The sequence below is a fragment of the Mauremys mutica genome, chromosome 3 (genome assembly GCF_020497125.1).
Source record: "Mauremys mutica isolate MM-2020 ecotype Southern chromosome 3, ASM2049712v1, whole genome shotgun sequence".
NCBI lineage: Eukaryota > Metazoa > Chordata > Testudines > Geoemydidae > Mauremys > Mauremys mutica.
In genome coordinates, this window is record NC_059074.1 from 134,004,665 (window position 1) to 134,024,220 (window position 19,556).

Here is a 19,556-nt window from a genome sequence, read left to right on the forward strand (position 1 = left end):
TATATCTGAAATATTTAGAGATTAGGAACTCGCACTGAAACTGTTCCTCACAGCTGGGAGCTGTCAGTCAGTCAGCATTCCCACTTTAAGTCAATAGAAGTTTTACTTCAGTAAGGACTGTTGGATTAAGCCCTAACTGTAATAATGTTAATTCTATTTTCTTCCCACACTCTTTTTTATGATGTTTAACCACTTCCTTCCGGTACAACCCTGAAAAGCACCATTTGGTACCATATCCCTACAGTACAATCCAATCTCAAGATGCAGGCACCATTCCCAAGTGGGATCACAAAACCTAGGACCCCGCCTTTAGAGCTTAGCTAATGCTACTCACAACCAGCAATACCAACCCACCCCACACAGGGTGTTTTCCAAACTTTTGAAAGCTGAGTCCCCACTTCAGGAAAATGAAACCAATCGCACCCCTGGCACCCTGGCAGATGTGTTGTTAAAGGCATACGTGTTTTAATTTACACAACTTCTGTGCACTCTCCAACCTATGGCTAGTATTTCATGCACACTCCCCCTTACTTTGAGAAACGCTAATATAGCGTAATTCATTATGTGATGCTTCCTCTCCTTTCTTACATACTTTGATGAGCAGTAAAATAACAGCTAACAATGGTCACATTTGAAGTACCATCATCTGTATCCAAATTAATACCTATTGCAGTAAATAGGGAAGTTTGCACTTGAGAGCTACTGTTTCAGACTCTCTGCAAACTCAGACAGATGCTTCTGCATTGTTTACACTCATCTCATACTCTGAAGGTATTCTTTGCAACCATAACAGCTAAAGACTTACTTTTTTCAAAATGAAAACAGAGACTCAAGAGAACAACTGAGAGATCTGTCTGTGCCCCCTGGATAGTCCTTTGCACTCACCCCTAAAGGAAGGGGAAATAACCCGCTGTATGGGAAACACTATCCCACAGAATCTTAGTGCATTTCCTGTACAGACCAAGATTTGGAGACAAATTCTCACATAAAAGCTCCACACCAGTGAATCATTTTAAAGAGATTTCTTAAGGCAGTGAATAGTAAATGAAAACCTCTAGAGCATTAGCTTTAAAGAGAGATACTAGTATCCCGAATGTGTAGTGTGGGTATTTCACCATCTCATGCCACTAACAGATATAAATAGATGAAAAGTAAATGCCAGTCTTACAAATCAAGTCAGCATGGGAAATTAACTAAATACTGCACGTACCTCTGGCAAAATGAACTGTTCTACAGGTTTGTACCACAATCTGTTAACTTGCACTCCACAGCTAGGTGGGCTAAAGCGAGCACTGAAGAGAGCTTCCTGTGTGCAAAATAAAGAAAGGCAAACAAAAATAAGAAACTTATTCTTAAATCACAAGGGCTGTAAAACAATGCTAGCCTACATGATCTTAATTTGTTCACAATAGAAAGGACAAACCTCTTAAAGCAACCCCTAGCATTTTTTGTTTTAAACAATGTTGTTAGCTATTTTTCATGCAGAAATAGCCCTTAAAACCAAACAATATTTTGTTCTGAATTCCCCCGACACACATATACACACTGGATATAGGGCTCTTGAGAAGTGCTGAACTGACAACCCTGCAGAAGTTACCCCCTGCAGCTCCCAGCCGTTGTGGGCACCGGCGGGACCCTACGGCTCCCAGACACCTGCAGGCTGAAATCACGGAGGTCTTCGGAAGTCACAGATTCCATGACTTCCGTGACAAAATCATAGCCTTAGTTATAGGATGCATTTGATACGAACCTATGAGAAATCCACAGAGTTTATAAAAATCTATGTGTCATCACAGAGAGAGTTTAGGAAGTCTTTATACACCAGACTATACCAGCATCATTAGAATCCATTGAGAAGAAAAAGGTAACCTTTAAACCATGGCTGGCCAATGGCTTGTGCAGTGATAAGATGGCGTATATGGAGGGGAAAAAAGGAGGCCTAAAGAAGTGTTGCAACAACTACAGATGTGGCCTGTGATGAGCTATAGAACTACTAGGAGGATATGAAGGAGAAAAGACAAGCTGGAAACTCGCTAAGGCAAGAGAAGAAAATGATGAAAGATGTGAACGAGTTTGCTTATATTAGAAATGAGCAATCAGCAAAGTCTGAAGAGATTATTTTGAAGAAGGAGAAAAAAAAAAAAGATGAATGAGGAGAACCCAAGAGAGGAACTCACAACATTAGGCGGAACCAGGGCATGACAGGTTGCACACAGGAAGAAGAGATTATACAAGCATTAGGAAAATTAGAAAGGAGAAAGCACCTGGGCTTGATAAACTACGAGTGGATTCGCTGAAGTCGATAGGAAGGGAAGGCGTCATGTATTTTACAAGTCTGTTCAATGATATTCTTAAGAGAAAGAAAATGTCAGATGAATGATGTAAAAACTTGGTAGTACCCATTTTTAAACAGAAAGGAGATATTACACTGTATACTAATTATCATCCAATTAAGCTGATGCACATGGTATGAAAGCATAGAAGATTACTGAAAAATAACTGCCTGGAATAGGTGAAATTTGGAAGGGTCAGTATGGATTTATGCTGGGAAGGAGTATCACTGATGCCATAATTTTGCTATATGAATCTTCCTGGAGAAGTTCAGATAAAAGAGATAGCTACTGGGTATAGCCTTTGTGGACTTGGAGAAGGAGTTCGCTCATGTACCAAGAGAATTAGGTTGGTGGAACAGGAGATGGAGAGGTGTGCCAGAAGGATATGTCCATTTTCTCCAGGATATTTATGACAGAGTGACTACTGTAGCCAAAGCCAAATGGGGCTGCCCAACAGAGAATTTTCAGTAAAGTGGCCTGTATTAAGGATCAGCACTGAGCCCTTTTTTGTTTGCGGCTGTCATGGATGTGACAAGTGATAATATACAAAGGGAGCTGCCTCAGAATATGCTGTTCCTGGATGACTTAGTGATATGTGCAGGAGATTGTGAAACCCTGCAAACGAAGGTGGCAACACAGTTAGGAGCAGGCAGGACACAGAACACTGGTAAAGACTGAGGTTTTGATCAATGAAGGAGAAGGACCAACCATAAAGGATATTACAGGTAGAGATCTTAGAAGAGTGAAAGAATTTAAATACCTATAATCAATGAATGGTTGCTGGTAGTGGTGCCCTCCTGAGTGATGCCCAGCATCGTACTAAAGCTGCTTGGTACAAATGGTGGGAGCTGACCCAAGTTCTCTGTGATAAAAAGATACCAATAAAGTTAAAAGGTAGACTGTAGAAAACTGTAATTTGACCCCCATCCTAATGTACCAGAGACTTGACCAGCAACAAGAAATCAGTATGCTCTCCACTAGAGAAATGAAGATGTTGAGATAGTCAAATGGTTGGAGACTCCATGATAGGAAACAAAATAAGGTTGAGAGGGCCTAATGTTGGTTGCCCATCTGAAGACAAGTTGAGGGAGGCTAGGCTACTTTGGTATGGGTTATATTGGTAGGATGGCCCTTGAAATGACCATGGACGGAAGACAACCAAGGAGGAGGGCAAAGACTTAGTACAAGGACCAGATATCAGAGGACCTTAGAGAGACCAATTTACATGACAGAGAGGCATACAATCATGGGTTTTGGAAGAAAGCTATAAAAGTTGCCGACCTGGAACAGGTAAATAAAGAAGATGACAATGACTACAGATGACCCAAAGTTTTGAGTCCATAACAGAGCTAGAAAACTACATAGAGATAATTATACTGGTTATGTGCTAAATGATAACAGTGTGCAACAACTTCTAGATGTCTAGCTAGAGAGTGGATCAGACTATAGAACAAGAATTACTAGCTTAACTTTACAGCATTTCCTTACTTTTAAAGGTTCAAAGGGTGGTGGTTTTTGTTTGAACACATATAAGTCTTTAAGTTATCAATAAACTTTTATAACCTCAATTTCAACTAAAACTGTTTTGTCTTGGAATTACAAGGAACATTTAATCAAGAAGCATTTCTATTAACCCACACATTACTAATCTAAAAAAGCAGTCTACAGTTATACAGAAAAAATAATATTTTTAATATTAAAAGTTTGTAAATCCCAGTTTTTCACATTCACCAGATGACAAATGTGAAATAGGAAAGATTTATAGTTATTCATCTGACAGTTCTTAAGAGGGCAGTGGGAAAGAAAACACTCTTATTAGTGTTTGATAGGTGAAATCATTAATTTGCTAGGCCATTAACACATACATCTCATTCTGCGGGAATTCAATCCACAATAGAAAGAAAAAATGTGCTTTAGCCCCCTTCAGTAAGAAAACTATAATACTGTACCTCCTGTTCTGCCTGGTAAAGTTTTACAGTGATATTCCTCTGGAATCCCACACCATCAGCATCATAGAATACCCCAAGACTGGTAATGACAATGGGGTAAAGAACTCGGAAGTTCACACTGACAATGCGGTCTTCAGAAAGCACTGAAGGCGTATCTTCAGGGAGACTGAATGCTTCGATTTCTTGATTCAAAACTGCATTTTGAAAAAGGAACGAGGATTATACCAGCAATGTGAGTAGATTTATCGTTTTGTAATTGTATATACATGGGAATGTCTGATGAATAATCAGCATGGCTGGCAAAGCACACAAAGGTAATCAAATTCCAGATGAAAGATGACTGACTGCACACTTCTGTAAGGAGACGCTTAGAATGATTTAGTAGCCTGCTGGTTACTAGCAACTGTAAGTCAGTGCTTGTGTATGTACAGACCGCTGAATGGAAGTGCGCGCACACTTATATATAACACCTTGCTCTGCTTAATGAGAACAGCTGTTTTATTCCATCTGATTTATCCTTGGGAAGCTGAATGGCAACGACAGCTGCTTAACTGGAACAAAATTAGCAGAAGTGGTATTTAAAGTGACTCATTCCAAAAGGGCCAAGTGGTTTTTACCAGGAGTTAGGATCATAGTTGTGAAATTCTAATATAATAGTTACAAAGTAAATATTCAAAAGGAGGAAAAATGAAAATGAAAAGCAGAAAATATAAGTTTAGTTATGTATTTTATTGAGGACAGTGTTTCATTTCAAGTATTTTCTGACACTTATATTTTAAACAATTGCCTCCTCCTAAGAACAGGTAATAGGTAAGGTAATAATTGGAGATATATCAATCTCCTAGAACTGGAAGGGACCTTGAAAGGTCATCAAGTCCAGCCCCCTGCCTTCACTAGCAGGACCAAGTACTGATTTTGCCCCAAATCCCTAAGTGGCCCCCTCAAGGATTGAACTCACAACCCTGGGTTTAGCAAGCCAATGCTCAAACCACTGAGCTATCCCTCCAGATTCTCCAAACACTATCAGATGTAGTACTCATTTCAGTAGAAGTGTCCTCACATGGTCTTGTGGCCATGACACTGGACCTGGACAGTCTGGGTTAAGTTCTCAGCTCTAATGCAACACAGACTTGTGCAAACTTGAATAAGTCATTTAATGCTCTCTGACTCAGTTCCCCGTCTGTAAGGTGGGGACAACAGCCCCTACATGACAGAGATATTGAAAAGGTAAATTAATTGGGGGAGATTTTCAAAGGCACAAAGGATGTCCAACTCCAATGAAAGTCAATGGTCTGCCCTTCGTGCCTTGGAAAATCTCCCCCATTAATGTCTGCATGTGGTGCTCAGAGGTGGGCTATATAAGTGCCTACATAGAGAGCAAGTCCAGTAGTATTTGCAGGATTGGGCCCTTAACTGGGACAGCCACTAAACCAGTGTGTCACAACAAAGAGGATTCTGCTTAATACGATATAATAGTTTAAAAGATTATCATTCATACCTGGGTTAGTAATGTTCAGAAGTTTGCAGGAGTAAGGATCTTCTCTGTCCTCCACCGGCACACCACAGCCATGTGCACCTATTATAAACTTCACAAGGACACTAAAATAATTTGTTTTTATTAACACCAGTAATTTATTTTCATCTTCAACATGCTAATTTCAATGCAAAGATCTGTCCTTCCATAGTTTGAGCTTTCTGATCACCTTAAACGTTAGTCACGAAGCCTTTTAATAGTGATTTTGTTTATTTGGAGTTTGACAGAAGAATAAATATTATTTAAAACTGAACTTGGCTAATAAGAACATTGTGCTTAGACATCCTATTCTTGACCATCTATTTATTTTAGTGAGTTAGCTGCACTAATCTCCGATAAACACTGTATTGATACACACAAACAGCCAGGTTCTGTTGTTTTAAGAGGATTAGTAGTTCATTTTAAAAGGCAGTTAACTAAGGCCTGGTCTACACTAAGAAGGGGGTTCGAATTAGGGTACGCAAATTCAGCTACGTGAATAGCGTAGCTGAATTCGAAGTACCCTAATTCGAACAACTCACCCGTCCAGACGCGGCGGGGTCGAACTCCGCGGCTCCCCCGTCGACTCCGCCAACTCCTTCTGCCGAGGTGGAGTACCGGAGTCGACCGCGGCGCTTCCGGAGTTCGAACTATTGCGTCTAGATCAGACGCGATAGTTCGAACTCCAAAAAGTCGAACTCTCCGCGTCGAACCGGCAGGTAAGTGTAGACGTACCCTAAGAAACTATTCACATCAGGCAGAGTGAGGAATTTCCTGTTTTCATTTTTTTTTAATTTCTCATTTTATTAAATAATGGGACAGATCTGCAAGTTCTGTAACTATTAGAGCATCCATCTCAACTTAGACATTCCAATTTTTAGGAAGAAGCAATTCAATACAGAAAACAGAAACCTAATTTAAGGCAATTTTAAGGTTGAGAGTTCAGTTCCAAAAGAAGGGAAATTCAAAATGTATAGTTCCCTCAGCAAACATGCTCCTGCCTGTGCCCAAGTATTCTCTGCTAAAGAATATGCCACACAGAGTGGTCACGTAATGTACGCATCTCTGCAATTAAGCATAAGGTAAGTTTGCTGTGGAAGCCATAACTGCATTTCCTGATTTTGATGTGATTAAAACCTGACCCATGATGATGCATTAACACTGAATGTTGCTAATTTCCTCCTCTGACTCAACGTAAAACACGCAAGCACTGCATGAAACTTTAATAAGGGCTCAATCCTTCAAGGTGCCAAGGACCATCTGTTCCTAGAGACACACAACTTCAGGGCCTATGATTTAAAGTCCCCCCAGCCTCTGTTTGTATGTGAATGATCACAACAAACATGGAAAGTGTGGTTATTTGGCTGTATACGAACAGCACATTTCAATTAATGCACCATCAGAAACAGCCTTTTTATGAACAGAGGATGGTACCTTGGTGCAGCTATACACAGTCAACAAAAATAGCTTTGCTGCACATGCTCAGCAATACATCTTTATAATTGTTTTGTCTTGCTACCAAATTTCTCCTGACAGCAAAACAGAACTAAGGTTACATGCATGCCAATTACTACACTGTAAAATAAATTCACTTGTGTCATCCAACTACACAGAACAACACGGTGAGCATTTCTTAATGGATGAAGAACACTCTTGCACACATTCAAGTAACAAATTTTAATCACATTCAAAAAATCCATTTCAATCCAGAATGCATATTATTTTTATAACATTTTAAGGGGAGTTAAGAATGAAAGTGCCCTGACAACCATAATAAAAGATGTTTACAAACATGAGGCCATGTTTATTTTTTTCAAAATAAAGAATAAAAACCAAACATTTACTCATTTGATTACTAGTTTCTCACCCAGCCCAAGTAATATAAATTATTTATAAAAGGTTTACCGAGGGCTCAGCGCTGGATGTTGTTTCAAGTGCTTGAACCAAGTGTTCCTTATAACATTGCGCAGCTCATGATTGTGTCGAGCTGATAATACACCAACGATAACATCGTAATGTTTCAGTTCCCACTGAGGAAAGAAAGCCAGTGGACCTAGAAGTTTAAAACAACAACAATTTACTATAGAACTATAAACCCACATGTCTGAGTTGTAAACAGTAATTAAAAGATACATCAAAAGTAAGTGTATTAAGCGTCCTCAGCATTAAAAAACAGAAACAGCATTTGTGTCACACTGTTTGTCAAAAGCCTGGAAGATGCTTTCAACATGCCACAACTACCATTACAGAGCTGTGAAATTATTACTAGACAGAACAGAGAAAATGACCAAAGTAACCAAGTGCATGACAACTGCAAAGCAAACAAGAGAAAATCCCTCTGTAGGTTGAATGATGGGATAGCCAATTATGTGGGGGGTGGGGGGAGGGAGACTGCCTTCTGAGCAAGTTGCTCCTTGAGAGCACATCACAGCTGTTGTCCACATTTTGCATTAGCTACCAGAAACCTTCTGGGTGAAATTCAAGGTGCTGCTTACAATCTGCAAAATCCTAAATATCCTGGCCTCAGCTGCCTCATGGACTGCCTTTCCTTCTCTGACCTACCACAAAACCTGGGGCCTGGTAATTCTTGACATCGGGCTTTCACCACTAGATTATATCCACTTAAGCTGAGTGCAGTCACAGAGTGTGTTAAGAGACACGTCTTCGTCCATGCTGGCTCAATTTCCACTGCCATTTAGTTTATTGGCAGGGCCTTCCTAGTCTCTGCCCTTGTAAAGTTGTGAGAGTGGGAAAAAGAGTTAGGGAGAGGGGGCATCATCTCCCTATAGAGGGTAAATGTTTTTGCCTTGATCAGTTGTGGGCATGAGTTGTCCCCAGAGATACTAGCAATGGGCTTCATCATAAATGCTAGAAATAAATAACATTTAGTTCTTGCTAAGCACTGTTTCTAAAATTTAGTGATTATAAAAATGGTACTTCCTTTAAAGTGAGATTCTGACTACAGAGAAACCTGAGAAGTATGGCTTGGAGCCCACAACAAATCTGCACTGTTTGGTTCATCAGTCATTCTAAATCTGAAAGAGACAGGTTTATATTTAGCAGGGCTGAGGGATCACTTCCATCTCATGCTCCTTAATTTGAGACCTAAACCAAACAGTTAAAATCACTGAGTGCCAGAGTTCTTTAACACAACTACTGCAAACAATACAGATAAGGTCATGTTAGATGTCTAATTTTAGAGGGTCTAAAAATATCTGCAAGTTACCTATTATAACCAGAGTACACAATGTTATGTGCCAGACTTCTATCCATTACACCAATGCCCTCATTAAAAACCGAGAAGGAAACATGTGTCGTGGTGACTGGACATGTGTGACCTGGGACTGAAGTGGAAGAGAAGTAAAATGAAGTAACTGAAAATCCTATGCCCATTGTGTCTCTGTAACAGACATTTTGCAGGAATCATAGAATATTAGGGTTGGAAGGCACCTCAGGGGGGTCATCTAGTCCAACCCCCTGCTCAAAGCAGGACCAATCCCCAGATTTTTACCCCAGTTCCCCAAATGGCCCCCTCAAGGATTGAACTCACAACCCAGGGTTTAGCAGGCCAATGCTCAAACCACTGAGCCCTCTCTCCCCCCACACAGAAAGGACAGAATTAGTTTTTGAAGTAAATTTACATCTGCAAGCTGTTTAAACATGGATGTTTCCAGCACACTTTCAATCTTCACATACCATAGGTAGAAAGTTAAGATATTAGTTTAATTAAAAGAATTTACATAACCTAGGAACTAACTCTGAAGGAGACAAAAACTCTCTCAAGGCATTTTCTTTCTACACAGACTAGCATTTCTTTTCTTCCTCAGAAACCTGAATGTTTTCCACTAAAGCTGATTATTATGGCTCTTATAACAAATAAACATACACTGCAGTTTTGGCAGGTTAAGGTTTCAGGAGTGAGATTTGTTTGCTGCATATAAGTGTGTATAAATGCTCTGTCTGTAATGCCTGTTGCATGTTAGAGGAGAGAATTCCCAGCTCAAGTCAAACAATCTTTTATCAGAACACTGTTTGGTTTTCCCTTATATAGGTAAATGCTGATTATCTGGAGGTTTTAGATGTCCCCATCAACATTTATATTTATATTATAATTAGAGTTTGCCAGTATTCCGTATTAGCTGGTATCTATAAAATAGCCACATATCTGGTGGGACTGCAATATTAGAAGTAGCAGCTCCCACTTCCTCTTGTAATTCCTCCTCTTCCCTCTTCTCCTCACATATACCGTCTCTTACCTGGTTCTGCTCTATTTATTTCATTATGTTTTATATATCTTTGGCAGTCTTACACACATGCCATCCAATGTAGGGCACTATTACCTATGGGAGGACTGACGCTATTTGTAGCACAGACTGGACCTGAGGCCTTGCTTACACACACACTTGCACTGTTTTAACTAATGATGCGTTCTTGAACCAGTTTAGTTGAATCACTGTAAAACAAAAGTGTAGACTCTCTTTGTTTTGGTTTAGAACAGGGGTTAGCAACCTTTCGGAAGTGGTGTGCCGAGTTTTCATTTATTCACTCTAATTTAAGGTTTCACGTGCCAGTAATACATTTTAACGTTTTTAGAAGGTCTCTTTCTATAAGTCTATAATATATAACTCAACTATTGTTGGATGTAAAGTAAATAAGGTTTTTAAAATGTTTAAGAAGCTTCATTTAAAATTAAATTAAAATCCAGAGCCCCCGAGACCAGTGGCCAGGAACCAGGCAGTGTGAGTGCCACTGAAAAATCAGCTTGCATGCAGCCTTCGGCACCCGTGCCATAGGTTGCCTACCCCTGGTTTAGAGAGAGGCAAATATTAATTTCTCTGTCCATAAATTTAGTCAAACAGCACCGCATCAATACTTTCAGAAAGTTGACTTCTCAGTCATAAGGGACAGTCACTTTTTTTTTTTTTAATGAAAACATATTTTGCTCAAATTTATGAATAAGTCCCCTGTTTGGCAGGCAAAGCTTCCTATTTACTACTGGTAAGTTGGAAAGAGCATTTATTAAGCTCTAATGGAAAGGGTAACAGTTAAACTAATATAAACTAATATAAAGAATAAATAAAGCTAAAGGTACAGAAAAAGATATTAACCTATGATGGACCAGTCAGGAAGCAAGAACATTGCAGACAAGTGATCTGCAGCAAAAGTTCAGAAAAAACTATTAGTGACCTCTGAGTCAATCATGGTGAAGTATTTATACATGCAATCATTTTATTTTTAGCTCAGAAGTGAACAAACTTACAGCATCATCATACAACTGTTTCCAAGCATTCACAAGTTTTCTTTATGCATGTAACAGTAGCCTCCAATGTTGTCACTATTATTGTTTATCTTATTATTAATTACTACTCATAATATGCTATTCTTACCGTATGCTGATTATGTAACTATCTGTTTACAACTTGCAGTTACTAAAAAGCTTAAACACAAGAAATGAATCATTGTGGTTTGAGGGCAGGGCTGGAAGCCAGGTCTCTGGAATTCTAATCCTGGCTGTGTCACTGACTCGCTATGCCCCTGAGCAAGGCACACTCTGTTGCTCAGTTTTCCCATCTGTAAAACGGAGAAAATACTTACCTATCTTACAGGAGCAGTGTGAATACCAATTAGTTAATGACTATGAAGTGCTCCGAAGATGTAAAGCACAATAAAAAATAAAACATTATAGTAACTGCAGATAGTGGGGGCGGGCTAAGAAGAAGGAACGATTTTTGGTATGTTGGTCTCAGAGTCATTAGAAATCGAGTTTGAGAACTGTCCTAAGACAGAATCTCTCAGACACATTATGGAGCCTTAGGCTTCTCAGTGAATCCTTGCAAGTCTTGCCCCCCTCCCCCTGCAATTCCCATGCTACATTCTTTTGGCACAAAACACTCACAGTACTTTCCCTTTGCTCTTTTGCCTAACCCAGTTAACTCATGGCAATAAGTGCGGTAAAATAAAACAGGCAGCTGCACTCACAGCTGCTACGCTGCGTTATATAGTTGCCATCCAGAGAACTCCTTGTAAAAATGTGTACTGCTGAGCTGAGTCAGGCCACCACAGTAGGGGTTACATACTGGAAGGCAGTACATTGGCCTCAACCAGATTTCAACAACCTCCATTGTAGATTAATTGTATTACTACTTTCTTTAGGAGACTACATGCCTCCTATTCACAGTGTCACACTCAGCGGCCAAATACAGACTTACTGCCATTATCACCAGGGGAAAAGATAAAAGATTCCAGTGCTAGTGGTCTGCCCCTTACTGATTATTATTTAAAAAAGGGATGGACTCAAAAGATTCTGAGAACTGAGTAGCCAAGACAAAAGATTCTAGGGATACCATCAACTTCCAAACCAAAAGTAGTTTCAGGTACTACTGCATGCAACCGCATTTTCTTATTTTTTACATGATTTACTCTCCCACGGGTTGTGCTAGCTGTGTACAAGAATCAAACAAACTGAGTATACAGAGAAACTCATTATTCACAAAGTGCTGACAAATGGACAAAATGAACTGGAAAAAGCAGAGAAAGACATTCTCTCTCTCTCCCCAATCTTATTCATTTATAGTAATCTTAGAATTCACCTGCTTTAGGGATTTCTTCAGTGATCTAGCTATGCCAATGTAACCCCCCACCATGTAAGTGCCAAGCACTGGTGCGACTTACCCCAAACTGAGACTGGGATATGTTACATCGATATAGGCTCCACTTTATGTTGGTGCAGCACACCTACACTGGAGGTTTGCACTCACATAGCTGCACCAGTGCAAAAATCCTGGATGGAGGTAAGTCCTTAGATGTTACTTCAGTGAGAAAAACTTTTTAGACAGAAGGGAGGTTTTTATGTGGATGATACCCCTTTACAAGAACATTAGGAATTCTAGTAACCATCTCAGATGTAAAGAGGAGACAAAAGCACTGGAGAAGCTATTATGCTATAGCAGCTGGTAGTGTATCAGTGATGATACAGCACTCTCAAACCTCTGGAAAGATCTTTTTGCCCTGAACTAGAGATCAGAGATGCAGAGACTGCTACCACCAGCGATGACCATGGGGTAGGGAATGGAGATTAAAAAAAAAAAAGAAGTAGTCCTGTTTGTGAAGTCTCTTGTCAATAACGCTGAACTTACAATTTGGCAGGTTAGCCCATTATTACTAGTTGAGGTTGCCTTGGCCACAGAATGCCTTTTCGAGACATAGAATAAAAATTAAACTCAAAAGATTGCTACCATTTCAAGACTGTTCAGTGGCCTATTTAGGAATGAGCTGGTGGTATTGGTACAATTCCCAGTGGATGAGTCTTTCTGACAAATCAACTTCACTACGATGGTACTCTCGTTGGCCTTTGGCCAAGAGGTGAAGGACTAAACGGGCAGGAAGAAGGAGCTATCATCCTCACCCCTAGAGTCCCTATAGGCCAAGGGCACATAAGCCATTGTAGGGATGCTTGTGTGGCTGCTGCCTGTGCTGCATCTGTTCTGTAGACAGACGATTTCAGACTCTAAGGCTGTTGGCCTACTGCCCTTCAGAAGCATGTGAAAAAAAAATCACTCCACAAATTATCGAGTGTTGGAGTGAGCAATGTAACTTTTTCCTGGACAGGATGCATGAAAAACTTAAAATGACACTGTCAATAAGTACTTAAGACCCAAAATGGAACACACTTTTATGAAGTGACATTTTCTCCCTTTAGAACGTGGTCTTGCTCACAACTTCAGAGGTTGTTTGTGTGTATATATATTTTTTAACAAATTCTTTCTCCTCTAAAAATCCAAACACAGGCCATACTCACTTTCTTTCCCTCCAATATGTCACACAGAGACTAGTCCACGCACACTATGGCACTAATTCAGCATGAGCCTAACAAAGCAGGTGCATAATTCCATTCAAGTCAATGCCTAAAGTTAGGCACATGTTAAGTATTCTGTTGAACCAGGCCATATGATGGTCAATGGCATTCATGTGCCGTTCAATATGTGGGAGCTAGAGTAGGTGCTGTATTTTGTTTTTTAATTATTTGGCAGTAGAAGATTGATATTATACACACACACAGAGAGGCCCAATTCTAAAAGATGCCAAATGCCCAAATAAATATATGTGCAACAATGTCTCAGAGGGCATTTCAGCAAAGGTGTACCTTGTAAAATGTAATGTATGTTCCCTTCTTGAGGAGATACTGAAGTCCCTCAATAAGCAACTTCTCACTCTGTTAGACATGGCAACACTGGCAGAGGCTATCAACTGAACATATGCTTAGCACTGAGTCTATCTGTAGGGATTAAAGCAAATTGGGGGAGCTGGTTGTAATTAACTTTTCAGAAGCTGTTTTATCTTTAGCATTTTTATAATGTATTTTATAAAATACTATGAAACTCATGAAAGGGAACACACAGGAAATCTTAGATAATTTCTGTTTCTGAACGGTTAAAAATGGGCTTCTCTCATCCCTACCTGCAGACACCTCTTTGCCATACCCTTGCCCAAAGCGGTATAAGTGACATCACACACACACACACACACACACACACACAGCGCAGGCTGGTAATGTCTCGGTAGAGTGAGAAATCATTAAATTCAGGACTCCAACAAAAAGGGAAATTGTAAAATCACATATTTGCTGGAGGGTCCTTGGATTCATGTTTTACTCAGGTTAATTTAGGCATTGTGCAGTTAATCATGAATCTGGGCTATTTTCTTTTTACAGTAGTTTCTCTTCACTTTTTAGTTTCCTCTTCAATATGCATACCACAAAAAGAACTGTATTTGTTGAAGAGTTTAGCACTATCTGGTATGCTTCCAGTATAAAATAAGATACAATAAACATAAGAATGGCCGCACCGGGTCAGACCAAAGGTCTATTGACAGTGGCCAATGCCAGGTGCCCCAGAGGGTGTGAACCTAACAGGCAATGATCAAGTGATCTCTCTCCTGCCATCCATCTCCATCCTCTGACAAACAGAGGCTAGGGACACCATTCCTTACCCAAAATAAAGATATCCTGGATTAGATTAATCTGTGTTAGAGAAAAGTACAGATCCATCCATCCCCTCATTTTGTAATTAGACATCCAGATCTATTTCATAGAATGTCAGGGTTGGAAGGGACCTCAGGAGGTCATCTAGTCCAACCCCCTGCTCAAAGCAGGACAAATCCCCAGACAGATTTTTTTTACCCCAGTTCCCTAAAATGACCCCTTCAAGGACTGAACTCACAACCCTGGGTTTAGCAGGCCAAGGCTCAAACCACTAAGCTATCCCTCCCCCCACTTTCTTTCAAAATGCATGCAGGCTATCCAGCCCCAAAATAATGTGAACAAACGGTTAACACAATATGCAGCTCAAGTGCTCGAGGTAACCTCCATTCAAAGAGCAAAATACTCCCCAGTGTAAATCTATTTACCACAACAGAGCAACATTAGGGTGAATTTGGCTCAGTATGTTATGACTGATCACTATGATCATGCCACCTTTGACCCATGCTAGCGACTAATTACGGGACTGCTCTGATGCCAAAGGTTAATTAAATGCCAGCACACACACCAATAATACATTTTTATGCCCCAGCTACTATAAAACACTTTTGAAATCAATTCAATTTTTGTTCATGCCAAAGAATCCAGGTGGTAAGTCAAATGAGCAGCAGGCGCGCACACACACAATTACTCAACAATAATATGCAACAGGGCTGGTTTTATCAGACAGTACCAGACCATCTTAATAATTAAAGTTTCAAAAACTGTCCTAAAAAATAAGGCCATTTCCTACTCTGTGATATAAACCTATCGCCAGTTTATTAATGTTCACAAAGCACTTTGAAGAACAAAAATCACAGAACAATAGACATCAGAGATGAAAGAAATCTCTTAGCTCATCTTTCCTCCCTCTGGCAATGCAGAAATGTTTCCTATAGTGTATGTGTTTCTAGAAGCTTTCAAGGTCTATTAAGTGCATGATCCTTTCACTTACTGCGCAAGAGTGCTCCAAAATGCTTTCCCTAGGAAACTATTCCATACATTGAAAGATTTCATTTTTACACTTAATAGCAGGGGAAATTTCTTGTTTTTCTTTGCTCAGGTTCACTGCTTTATTCTATTCGTTACTGTTTAACAAGCCCTGCACAATTCAGAATAAAATCTGCAAAGAGAGAATACTGTGCACTTGCTTGACTACTAAAGGCCTGATCCTGCTAGAACTTACTATCTGACATAGTGCAAGTAGTCAGTCACATGGACTACTTGCTATGGTGAGCATAAAGGATAGTAATAGAAGTGTTTGCAGGACTGAGACCCCAAAATAGTAATAGATTAACACCAAAATCATCATCAGTAGGACACTTAGGGCCAAATATTGGTCCTACTGAAGTGAATTAGAGTTTTGCTATTGGCTTGAAAGGAACTAGGATTTGTTCTGGAAAGAGTAGCAACTGATGCCTAGAAATGGAAATCCACAGCATGGAAACAAAAGTCACATACGAACACTATATCATTTACCCTACCACTGCATTTCTGAAACTGTGAATCTGCCCTTCCTGGGGAGAGGATGACCTTTTTTCCCAAGGATACAAGTCAGCACCAGAAATCTGAGATGCAGGAGGTGGAAAGGAATCTCTTTTTCTTGCTGGATCACTTCCTCAGGGAAATCAGAAAATCTCTAATAAGCACTCAATACAAATTATTAGTTTTACTACAATTTGTGAAAAAAGTAGAGCAGTAAAAGTATAAATGGCCCAGCAACATGATATGGAACTATAAACAGCCTATCCTTACCCTTGTGTTTAAAAAATTCTTCTTCAACCCCCCAAAAGCATTTCTCTCTCTCTCTCTCTCTCTCTCTCTGAGGACACTTCTCCTAGATATTCTTTTGAAAACATTTACATTTAGAGAGCAATGCTGAAAAGTGACTATTAAAAAGGTATCATGGGGTTCCATGTTTACTGCCTCTCCATGACTCCCAGATCAAATAAAAAGATTTCCCCCCCGACAGACAGTCCTGCAAGTTCAACCTAGGATCTGGAAAACCAAGCTGGGTTTTTTCCTGCTCAGGCATCACCATCATTCAGGTTCTACATGCCAAAACAGGTCCTAATTGACATATATATAACTCTAGTGAGATTGCATGTTAGACAGGTGTTACTAAGTGGCTGTTGAATTTAGTGAACAATTCTACAGAAAAATGCCCAAGAAAGAATAGACTCCATCTCATTCCTTCTTAGCTGTGTAGACTCTGTCCAGCTAATAGGAGTCAATACTAGTAAAAACATATTTTTGTTAATAAAATTAGCTACCATGACTCCAAATACAACTCCAAGCAGATCTACTGAGTAATAAAACACCACTTTTACTTAGTCTCTTTTCAAAAAAGAACATTTCCAACAAATTATAAAACTCCATGGCAAAGTTTCAGAAACCCACTAACAGGTAGCATGGAAAGTTATTTATGGTCATCAACTTCTAACAACCACCATCAATAGAGTAATCTCATTTGTTGAGGAAAGTGCCTATTCTGACCAACAGGTATCAACATAAAGTGAAACCTACTTACACTCACCTTGATTTAGTGCAAACCCATTTTATAGTAAGGGCAATGCAAATCCTTATTGGTTCTGATTACACACCAAAGTCCAAACAGCAATTCATATTATATAGCCTTGTCCTACACAACTGAAGTCAAGAGGAATTTTGTCAGTGACTTGAATGGGAGCAGGATTGGGCTCATAACTAAAGTTAGTCTGTGAAAAAACAGATTACTCTCAATGAAGAAAGTTCCAGTGTACTGCCAGTAATCACTTTGCTGAATTATAATTAAGTAGCTCCAGTTTAAAAATACAGGCACAAAATTGTTCTCCTGTCCTACATAATTCTTCATTGTTTTCCTATAAACCCACATTAGCTTTTCATGCACTTTTCCTCTGTAGATTATCTAATACCAAAAAGCATTCTACTGGCTCCACACTAAACCTATATATCAAATATTTTCATGCAGGCTGCTTGAAATTTCTCAACCACAGAAATGCCTGAATAGCTGTGTGCCCAGCATGTGCTTCTTCACTCAATCAGTGAAAGAGTTATACAACATCCAACCCTGCCCTAAAAGGGGAAAAATTGTGATCTTTAATGCAATGTGTTTGTATTAATAGAACTACTTCCCAAAATCAAATTACACACGGGGACGGGGGGGGGAGGGGGACGGGACTCATTGCTAGCTCTCTAAACTCAGGGGATAAGAAGAATTGGTCACTTCATTTCTTGTATATAATCTAACCAATGGATTTATCACTTATTTTAATTGAACTAATTATTTATGATCAGCTCTATAGATGGCCAAATACTGTGCAGGACATTTATTTTTCAATTTCCCACATCAGTCTTCAAATGAATCATTTGCAAGTCCCCCCTGACCATTTGACCAGGTCTGCTCCTAGCAGCTCACCTCTGTGCTCTGCGGGCCTTACAACACCCCCTGGACTCTCTTTCTTTGAGAAAACAGGGACAGAATTAGAGGGACGCATGCTATGGGAGGGAAGCGTGAACCCCGCACTCCCAGCGGGCATACACCTCTGTCCCCTCCTGCCCAGCGCTCCCCCTCAGGGGAAGGTGCCTGCACCCTCACCCACCCCAAGTACCCGGCCCGCCTTGGGTGGGGGTGGCAGCGCCCCATCGTCTCCCCTCCAAACGAAGCGTGGTGCGCAGCCCGCCCCTTCCCCGGGCGTGCGCCCTGCCCTGCCCCTACCTGCCGGGAGCCTCCCGGGGCCGCCGAGCAGCAGCAGCCAGAGGTGCAGCGCGACCCCGACCGCGCACGGGCACAGCAGCACCAGCCAATTTCGCATTGGCCGCCGGCCCCTTCCCCGCCTCCCCCAACCGGGCGGGGGCTTCCCGAGGCGGGGGCTGCCCCGCGCTCTCCCCGCAGCTCCGGGCCGCCGCCGCCGCCGCCCGCTCCACAGCTGTGCCCGGCTCGCCCCGCCTGCCTGCGGCCGCCGGGAAGTGAAGTCCCGCCCTGAGCCCGGAGAGCGGCGCCTCCCTACTACAATCCCCACAATCCCCCAGCGCCGCGCCGGGCCGCCCCCTGCCCTGCAGCCCCCTCGCCCCCGGCGGGGTGGGTAGCGAGCACCTAGCGCTTAAAGGCTCCGTCTCTGTGGGAAGCTCGCCCGTGGGGATTTCCCCGCTGCTGTCCAGAGCCGCGCAGCGTCACGCGTGTCACCCGCCTTGTGCCTCTTTCCAAACGCCTCACGGTCGCAGCGTGCAGCCGGCCGCGCTTTCCAGCGGCGATCATTGGAGGTGGGCGGGCGGACACCCACCTGAGAGCCGGTGCTCAGGGGATGGGCTCTGTCGAGGTGGGTCAAGCTGGGCACCCCAAGTCGCTAATTACTTTTAAAAATCCCAACTGGTGGCTCTGTCCTGAAGAGCTCAGGGTCTGTCCGCGCTGGGGTTTTAGTCCCTGGGACAAACTCATTGCGCTGACAAGATTTGTACCGGTGCGGGGTGCTCTGGGGTAAACTGCACCAGTGCAAAGCCTACCGAGGCTAGGGTGACCAGATGTCCCGGTTTTACAGGGACAGTCCCGATTTTTGGGTCTTTTTCTTATATAGGCTCCTATTACCTCCCACCCCCGTCCCGATTTTTCACACTTGCTGTCTGGTCACCCTAACCGAGGCTAGGAGTGAGCACTGGCATGCCAGCATCCCCTTTCCCTCGTCTGCCAAAACACCTTAAAGTGAGGGCCTGCTTTTCAAAGAAAGTGTAGAAGAAATTGGACAGCT

General features: G+C 41.4%; 1 protein-coding gene across 2 annotated transcripts in view; it reads right to left on the reverse strand.

The window, feature by feature from the left end:
• Positions 1–18,735, reverse strand: part of B3GALNT2 (beta-1,3-N-acetylgalactosaminyltransferase 2) — a 40,201-nt gene extending 21,466 nt beyond the window's left edge. The window contains exons 1-5 of one of the 2 annotated variants that reach the window (XM_045009366.1): positions 18,530–18,735; positions 7,701–7,848; positions 5,781–5,881; positions 4,283–4,476; positions 1,211–1,306 (exon numbers count right to left, since the gene is read on the reverse strand). In XM_045009366.1, coding sequence (XP_044865301.1) covers positions 1,211–1,306; positions 4,283–4,476; positions 5,781–5,881; positions 7,701–7,848; positions 18,530–18,626 — 636 coding nt within the window. In that variant the 5' untranslated portion in view covers positions 18,627–18,735. The remainder of the gene's footprint in view (positions 1–1,210; positions 1,307–4,282; positions 4,477–5,780; positions 5,882–7,700; positions 7,849–18,529) is intronic. The other variant, XM_045009364.1, reaches the window with a different exon arrangement.
• Between the last annotated feature and the right edge of the window lie 821 nt (positions 18,736–19,556).